The sequence below is a fragment of the Mus musculus genome, chromosome 18 (assembly GCF_000001635.26).
Source record: "Mus musculus strain C57BL/6J chromosome 18, GRCm38.p6 C57BL/6J".
In the NCBI taxonomy this organism is placed as follows: domain Eukaryota; kingdom Metazoa; phylum Chordata; class Mammalia; order Rodentia; family Muridae; genus Mus; species Mus musculus.
This window is the reverse complement of record NC_000084.6, coordinates 12,298,201-12,307,483: the sequence shown is the minus strand read 5'-3', so window position 1 is coordinate 12,307,483 and position 9,283 is coordinate 12,298,201. Positions and strand designations below refer to the sequence as shown.

The 9,283-nt window shown below is 46.2% G+C and overlaps 1 protein-coding gene across 8 annotated transcripts in view; it reads left to right on the top strand.

Moving 5' to 3' along the window:
• Positions 1-1,470: 1,470 nt before the first annotated feature.
• The window catches only part of Ankrd29 (ankyrin repeat domain 29), a 53,657-nt gene continuing 45,844 nt past the window's right edge, over positions 1,471-9,283 (top strand). For 2 of the 8 annotated variants that reach the window (XM_017317867.2, XM_017317868.2), the window contains exon 1: positions 1,499-1,873. In XM_017317867.2, coding sequence (XP_017173356.1) covers positions 1,652-1,873 — 222 coding nt within the window. In that variant the 5' untranslated portion in view covers positions 1,499-1,651. Of the gene's footprint in view, positions 1,874-9,283 lie in introns of all 8 variants that reach the window. The other 6 variants (NM_001360803.1, NM_001190371.1, XM_017317873.2 and 3 more) reach the window with 5 other exon arrangements.

The following is a 9,283-nucleotide window of genomic DNA, read 5'->3' as shown; positions in this document are numbered from 1 at the left end:
CAGTTTACACTTCCACATTGATGTTGTTCACTAAAGGAAGTCAAGCAGGTCAGGAAGCAGGAGCTGATGCAGAGGCCATGGAGGGTTGTTCTTTACTAGCTTGCTTCCCCTGGCTTGCTCAGCCTGCTCTCTATAGAACCCAAGACTGCCAACCCAGAGATGGTCCCACCTACAAGGGGCCTTTCCCCCTTGATCACTAATTGAGAAAATGCCTTACAGCTGGATCTCCTGGAGGCATTTCCCCAACTGAAGCTCCTTTCTCTGTGATAACTCCAGCTTGTGTCAAGTTGACACAAAACTAGCCAGTACAGGACTGTTTAGATAGTTTACCTGATTTTGATTTAATTTTGATAAGTGGTTATCTGTCTTTAAAATCATCCACTTCCTTTAGATTTTCCAATTTTGTAAGGTACAGGCTTTTGAAGTTAGGCCTAATTTTTTGTTTTGTTTTGAAATTTCCTCAGTTTCTGTTGTTATGTCTCAATTTTCATTTCTAATTTTGTTAATTTGGATACTGTCTGCCTTTTAGTTAGCTTGGCTAAGGGTTTTTCTAACTTATTGATTTTCACAAAGAACTAGCTCTTGTTTTTGTTTTTGTTTTTACTTTGTATTGTCTCTTTGATTTCAGTCCTGAGTTTGATTATTTCCTGCAGTCTACTCCTCTTGGGTGTGTTTGCTTCTCTTTGTTCTAGAGCATTCTGGTGTGCTGCTAAGTTACTACTGTGAGACCTCTCCAATTTCTTTATGGAGGCACTTAGTGCTATGAACTTTCCTCTTAGCACTGCTTCCACTGTGTCCCATAAGTTTGCAAATGCTGTGCCTTCATTTTCATTGAACTCTAGAAAGTCTTTAATTTATTTCTTTCTTCCCCGACCAAGTTGTCATTGAGTAGAGAGTTGTTCAGTTTCCATGTAGGCTTTCCAATGCTTCTGTTGTTGTGGAAGTCCAGCCTTAATCCACAGTGATCTAATAGTATGCAAGGGGTTATTTCAATATTTTTGAGGCTTGCTTAGTGACTTAGTATATGGCTAATTTTGGAGAAGGTTCTGTGAGGTGTATGTGGATATCTGTGTGGAGGACATCTTGGGTGCAGACTCCAGAACTCTGCATGGAGAATCTTCATAAATGGTGTGAGGCATGAGTGTGGAGGATGTCATTGTGCAGTGTGGAGAACTTTGCGTGTGGAAGCTGTGTCTGTGAAGAACTTTCTGGAACATTTGTGAAATATGATACGAGTGTGAAGGGCATCCTGTGAGAGCGTGGACACTGGGTGTGAAAGCTCTATGTGTAGTGTAGGAGACATTGTAGAGAGTGTCCTGGGTGTTTATGCCATGTGTACAAGTTGTGTTAACATGTGTACAAGTTGTGTGTGTGTGTGTGTGTGTGTGTGTGTGTGTGTGTGTGTGTGTGGTGTAGGATGTCCAAGTGGAGTGCATGCTGGGTACAGAGTGAGGAGAAGTCTGTGTGAAATGTGACCTTGGTGTGGAAGGTGTCCTAGGCGTGGAGTGTGCAGAACTCTGCGGAGTGTGCCATTGGTGTTGAGAGTGTCCTGGACGTGGGGTCTAGAGAACTCTGTAAATGGAAACCGTCTGAGGAGCGAGACCTGAGTGTGGAGGGCTCTGGGAGTGCACGCGGAGCTCTGGGCTGTGCTATGTGCCCGCGGGGTGAGGCGTGTCAGCGCGGGCAGGCAGGGGGCCAGTGCGCGCGCCAGCCTGGCCGCCCCTGCGCGTGCCCGGGCGCCGCCCTGTCTGTCAGCGGCCGAGGGAACGCGCGGGGCCGCCCCTCTGCGGCGGGCGGGCGCAGAGAGCGAGCGGGGACCGAGCGGGGACCGGCGGGCGGTGGCACGGCGGACATGTGCAGGATGTCCTTCAAGGTGAGCAGCGCAGCGCAGGACGGGAGGGCGGGCTCAGGCAGCTCCACACGCTTCACTGAGGCTTTCCTCACTTTCCGCCCGGGTTGGTGAGCCCCGCGTGGAACCCCGGACTGTCGCCATAGTAACAGGCCAAGGCTGGGGAGAAGTGGTTGGAGGTCAGGGCTTCTCTGCAGCATCCCCAGGCTGGCAGGCCCTCAGAGTCCTTCCGCACCGGCCGCCTCCTCAGAACACTTCATCTGCAAGGCGGAAGTGCTTTTGATCTTCAGGCTTCTGCAGCCAAAGGACTCTTGTGTTTTTTAAAGTGTTCATTCATTAAAGTCGTTCCATTTAATCCCCACTCTGGAGGATGAAAGTTGGATTCATTGATTTGCCCCGGCTGGAAGGTTTTAATAAAAACAATAGTCAAGTGGATTGAATATTTAAAATGTGCAGTGGTGAACTAGTCTTCTGGGAGGCCTTTGGGATGATGCTCTAATCGGCCTTCCTCCTCCTCCTTCTCCTCCTCTTTACTTTCTGCTCTGTATTCTTCTCTGTATTTCTTTCTCTCTTAAACAATAAAGACATAGAGGAGTTAAACAATCTTCTCACCATTTGCAGCTATAAAGCTAATGGTGTTAAGACTGAAATCCAAGTGCATCAAACTCCAAAGCCCCTATGGTCCAGTCTCTTCTGAGAACTCATCTGAGCAGAGGAATGACTGGATGAGGTGTGCATGTCAGAAAGACACTGGCTCCTACTGGAGAAGAGGCAGGATTGGGGGACCAGCACAGAAGGACATTATTGTTAGCTAGTGGGTCTGGAGGTCCAGATGGATCTGAGGGGAGATGGGGTGTGTGTCAGATGGTCAATATATTGTGTTGAGTAATTAGTAATTAATTCTTAGAGAGTTAATAAGAATGTAATTTAATTTTTAAAAATGAAAAGAAGTGGATTTGGTCCAGAGTGTAGGCAAGAAAAGTGGAGGGAAGGAACTAGACAATGACTTGAGAATTTGTTTCAAGCGGTAGAATTCAGTAGCTAGTGTTACTCATGTGGAGGGAAGGCAAGGGAGACGGGGGGTGGGGGGTTGGAATATAGATTGAACGCAAATGGGAATTGAAGGTGCTGACGAGACAGATACCCAGAGTGGGGATTCAGCCAATGGGGATGAAAGTTTGCAGTGAGCAGACCCAGGGGCATTACTCTGTGATGATCAGGGATGCAGCTCAATGGGTAAGCACTGTTTCCAATAACTCCTTCAGGCTGTAACTTCAGGGCTCAGGGTAGGAGTGCAAAGGCAGGCAGAGTCCAGCAGCTCACTGGCAAGAGCATCTCTCCTTGAGAGATCCTGTCTATAATAAAGTGGGAGATATGTGGCATTGATCTTTGACCTCTGAAACACACACACACCAAGCACTCTGTGAACACACACTTTGTGTCCTAGGGATCAGATTTAGCTTGTCAGTAGACATGTACCACACTCAGACATAAGCTTGGCTGATGGTGATGATGTAGAATGAGCAGAATAAGAGAATCCTAATGAGAAAACTGAGAACGAACAACCAGAGACGGATGAGAAATAACAGAACCATGTGCCAAGGCTCTCTAGTCTTTTAGTAAAAATTAAGAGAACCTTGGTGTTAAATACCACTGGGATGTGAACTAAGAATGAAAAGGACCACTGGATTTCATAACAAAGCAGCCACTGGTGACTTGCCAAGGGCACTTTTGCCAAGGGTTAGGTTCAGGAGCCAGATCACAACATCATGCAAAGAGAATAATGGCAGAACCCACAAGTATAGGGGGCTCTTTATTTGTTTTATAATGGTAGAAACTTGAGCATCCTTAAATGATAACAGGCAAATAGCTAAGATGCACAGATGTCAGTAGTGCTTAAGGATATGTTCAACATCATTAACCATCAGTGACATGCAAATCAAAACCACATTGCAATACTGCTTCACCCGCACTAGGATGGCTTAATTAGCAAGATGGTGGCAAATGTGTTGGTGAAGATGTGCAGAAATCAGAACCCCCCACATACATTGCTGGGAGGAATGTAATATGATGTGTCATGTTTATTTCATTTTTCCATTTTTTGTATGTGTACCCATATCATGTATGCTTGTTTGTCCTAGAGGGCAGTGGGGCATGGGTCTGGGTGTAAGTGCACATGTGTGCTGGTGCATGCGCGCGTGCGCGCACACACACACACACACACACACACACACACAAGCTGCCTGGCAGATTAGGAGGCAGCTCTCAGGTGAGGTGAGGTAGAGAATTATAAAGTGGATGGAGCTCCTATACATCCTTCTCCAGCATCTAATGACTGAGACCATTACAGAAAACCAGGTGGTATTTATGTGTTATGTATTTTACAATTAATAAAAAAGAGGCCATGAATTTGAAAAAGGACAAAGAGCAAGAAGGGGTAGTGTGGGAGGCTTTGGAGGAAGGAAAGGGAATGAGGAAACTACATAATTATATTATAATCTCAAAAAAGAAAAGAAAAAATTTTAATACCATTATTTAAAAAAAAAAAAGCAGATGCTTGTGTCTTGAAGGAACAGAGGTCTGTGCACCCCAATGGAAGGACACAGTGGTCTGGAAGCTGCATGGGTTCATTCTGTGCTGGAGAGAGAGGGGAGCCTGCTTCTACCAGGAAGGGGAGCTGGGGAGGTAGAGCAGAGAGAGAGAGAGAGGACTCTGTGCTAGGTAAGAAGGGGATGTGCATTTCCCAAGGAGCAGGGCAGAATGGCATTATGGGGAGCACCAGCGAGTCAGGCCAGTCTGCACTGCTCCTCATCGGCCCCCATCGGATCAAGCATGTTAAAACAGACCCGGCTGCTCAGATAACTGCAGATAATTTACTGAAACATTTAGGGAAGTTTTAAGACATTTGTACCCTAAGCTATTTCTTGAGCTGTGAGTAGTTTACCTTTAAACTACTCTCCTTTTTCTACAGTGCCATCTACACTCAGTAACTGTGGTGAAAACAACCAGGCCTACGCATATTTTTCACATGAGATTAATATTATACCAAAGTCAGTAATTAATACAGTTGAGAACACAGTGTGTTCTTTAACGATTTCATTGAGTGTTTATTAACTTTGACTTGGGAGCCGGGGCTAACCTTTTTGTTTTCAGCCCAAGTTGTTGCAGGAGTTTTGTCTACACCCACCGCTTTGTGCTCCTGGCTGGTGATAGGTGCTTACCCACCAGGAGCTATCTCAGATCTGAGAATAGAAAACACACACACACACACACACACACACACACACCAGTTATTCTTAAAATGCCTTGGCTAACTCAATGACTGGGCACTCCTAAATGACTGCTACCCCAGGGCCAGTTGGGGAAGTGGCTGGTAGAAAACTCACATGGCTGGTTGGCTTTATCTCCTGCCACTACCGTATCCCCTTCTTTCTAGCCCACCCAGTTCTCCCTGAGTCCTACCCACACAACTCTCAGTGTCTTGCTCCATGCTCAGCCATTAGCTACTGACATCATTATTGATACATCAAAAACCAATTGGGGCCAAGGAGCTTCAGGGTCAGTAAACACAAGATTCCCAGTCAAAGCATCAGAACCACCCTCTACACCAAGCCCCCGCACTGCATTGTTGGCAGCATCCATGAGGGAGTTCAGGGCATTGCATCACAGTCTGTGCCCTGTGTCTTGAGCTGGAATCACTGCATGTGGCTGTGCACATCTAAACCCCATGGGCCCTTCCAAGCTCTCTGCTATGAGGCCATTCTGCTGTCTGCAGTCACAGCCAGGGCCTTGGATAGGGTGGTCAAACTCTACCACTGAGCTCCACCCCAGCCCTACCTGCGTTCACTCCCCTGAGGTACCAACTTGCCTCCAGAAACCTATCTTTCCTAATTGGTAATTGGTAATTTGTGCTGGCCAAGGAAATAGACATGCATATGTGCAGTGTGTGCAGGCTAGTTTTATGTCAACCATACACAGGTTAGAGTCATTTGAGATGAGGGAACTTCAACTCAAAAGATGCCTCCACCAGTCTGTCATCGAGACTGTAGGGCATTTTCTTAATGATGATGTGGGAGGGCCCAGCCCATTATGAGTGTAGCATACCTGGGCAAGTAGTCCTGGGTGGTATAAGAAAGCAGGCAGAGCAAGCCAGAAAGCAGTACTCGTCCATGACCTCTGCTTCAGTTCCTGCCCTGGCTCTTTTCAACAATAAACTTGGTAAGTGGAAGGAAGTCTGAGATTAAATACCGTCTCCTCCCCAAGTTTCTTTCGGTTGTGATGTTTTATCACAGCAGTAGAAAGATAACTACGATACAGTGTAAGACTTAGAGTTTTCTTTTTTTTTTTTTTTTTTTTTTGGTTGTTGTTTTTGGTGATGGTGGTTAGGGGTGTGTGTGTGTGTGTGTGTGTGTGTGTGTGTGTAATAAGGTCCATTGATTTCAGCACATTGGCTTTTGGCTTTATAACTTCTATTCCAACTACTCAAGTATTGGTCTTCAGGGCTGAGGTTGCTAAGCGCCTTACTCAGTTGGGGATGGAGGATGGTTATGGTTAGAAAAAACATCACTGCCAGCTAAATAGAAGTCTCTGGAACATTCCTGAATAAGTCTTAGCCAAGAAGATGAAGTATCTCAGTACTGAGTTTTATGATCATAGCTGAAGCCAGCTGTGCCCAAACTGGACAGGCGCAGGAACCATGTGCTTCATCCAAGTCCCCCAAACATTACCTCATAATGAATTCCAGCTCACCATTACTCTTCAATTACATGGATAAGCCACAGGAAATAAATAGACAAAAGTAAATGTTTTAACCCGTCATATATTCGTCCATTTAAAGTATCATCTTTTTTACTTCCTTTATGTTTTATAGAGATGTCTGATATATATATAGTTGTATGATTGGGACATCCAGGAGGAAAAGGAGAAAGGAGAGATGAAGGAAAGGCAGGAAGGGGGGAGAGATCCAGAGAGAGGTGCAATGTCTCCTTTAAAAGCTGTAGGACTTGCCTGGCCCTCTCCACCTTTTATGGTTCTGTGCAAAATGTATGCAGAGATTTGGGAGTTATCCAGGGTTTGTGATTTCTGTAGACTCCCTAATGGAAGGAAAGTTGGGGGAACTTTGTCTTGGCAAGAGAGGAGACTGGAAGCGAGGGTGGAAAGGCCATTGGAGGTCACTGCAGCCTTATTCCTTTCTGCCTACCAAAGAGTTTGTGGGCAGCAGAACAGTGTGGTGGTTCACAAAGGGGGCAGCCTGGAGCAGCAGCCTGCCTGGCAAGAGAGCCTGACTTACCATTTCTCTCTTGCCTTGTCTGAAATGGCATGTAACGGTACGCATCTCTCTGGGGTGTGCCGAGGATTAAATGGGGTCTCTGCAGACACCATACCATGTGGTACAGAGTGTGTTCTTCATAAGTGTTAGCTCAAAATGCCTAGCCTCCACTCAGTGTGTGGCCACAGTGCCGGGGGAGCACACTTCCATGTCTTTGCTAGATATTTCCATTGGGATGCAGCCATAGGCAGTTGGAACTTAGCATGTTCAAAGTTGAATCCATTATTTCTTCTTAAAGCCTATCCCAGCCGGGCAGTGGTGGTGCACGCCTTTAATCCCAGCACTTGGGAGGCAGAGGCAGGCGGATTTCTGAGTTTGAGGCCAGCCTGGTCTACAGAATGAGTTCCAGGACAGACAGGGCTACACAGAGAAACCCTGTCTTGAAAAGAAAAGAGAAAAGAGAAAAGAAAGAGAAAGAGAAAGAGAAAAAAGAATGAAGAAAAAAGAAAAAAGCCTATCACGTCTCTGTTTCCTAAGTGCCAGCAGCAGCAGTCCAGAGCCTGGGAGTCACTACCCTCCGTTTCCTCCTCTCCACTCTGCTTCCTAAGATGTCCTCGGTGTCACCATCCATTCCCACAGCAGGCTGTGGCTCCAACACTTATGTCTCTTGCCTTCCACATACCAGGGCCACTGAGTGCCTCATCTTAGTCTCCATGACAAGTCGCTGGGACTTTCCTTGAATGCAAAACTGATACTTCTCACCTCCCAACAGCCCCATGACTCCCAGGACAAAGTCCAAGTTTGTGTGTCTGCTCTGCTCTAGGTCTCTGGTCCCCTGACCCCCATAAGCTATTGCTTTTTCCCTCCTCACATCCTCCACTCTGCCCTTTTGGGAATGATGCTGGGCAGGCAGCAGGCAGCAGTGACCACTATGTGGTCCAAATTTTCACCACAAGCAGCTGCACTCCTCCTTCCACACCTACACTCGGGCCTGTTGACTTGGTTAATTTTCCTGTGAGGCAGAAGCTGTAAAGCTTTAGTAAGCAGAGGTCAAAGTTACACTGTATCTCTATTCCTACCCTGTCCCGGCACATGCTAGTGACAATGTATATGAATTGCTTGGACAAGCATAGCAAGCTCTGGCTGTGCATTTGTAGATAGGACTTATTGAACACACAAAGTACATATTTATGTGTTGTCTCATTTAGTTCTCCAGCACAGTACAAAGGCATTATATTTTAAAGGTCCATTTTATTATGACCAGGAGAATATATGTAACTTACTTAAGATACAGATCTAGAAAGTGGTTTAGACTCGAACCTGGCTCTTTCTTATCCCAGATCAACTGTTCTGTCTAACTGTCCTCTGCCTCTCAGACAATTAAGCCCTGAGGGAGAATGAAATATTTATAGCTTTTTACTAAATTCATTGTCTGGTATCTAGGAAAGTGGTCTGAACAACCCAACCAGAGAGGGTCTTCCAAGACCATCCTAAAGAGAGAAAGAAAGGGGCCCTGGCTCCAACGCTCCTTCTGACAGTAGACATTTGCTGTTTGCAAGTGGATTTTCTAGGTATTCAGGTTCAAACAGCAAAGTCACTCAAAATCTTATTCACCTGTGTGTGTGTGTGTGTGTCTGTCTGTCTGTCTCTGTGTGTCTGTGTCTGTGTGTGTGTGTGTGTGTGTGTGTGTGTGTGTGTGTGTGTCTGTGTCTGTGTCTGTGTCTGTGTCTGTGTCTGTGTCTGTGTCTGTGTCTGTGTCTGTGTCTGTGTCTGTGTGTGCCTGTGTGTTCTCATTTTAGGAAAAGCCTGCAGAGGTATTCCACGATGGCACTGAAGCATCCGCTCAGTTCACCTGCCCCACTTCACCTCTGCCTGTGCAATCTCTATTAGAAGGGCATTATCTCATGATCTGTAATTCACACCAAACCCACCTTTCTGTGGCTTCCCTGGGGTACCAGTAGCTACAAGTTAGATACAACATGGGACAGATGTAGGAGGTTATGGTGTGATCACCATGGCCCAGGTTAGCTTGAAATCTCTAGAGAGTCAAATGTATGCCTTCAGGGAAGGCAAATAATTAGCCTGGGATCTGAAGTGCTCTCCCTACCCCCACCACTCCTCCACTCCAAGTGAGCCAGAAAACTATTCAAAGCATGTTTGTGAGC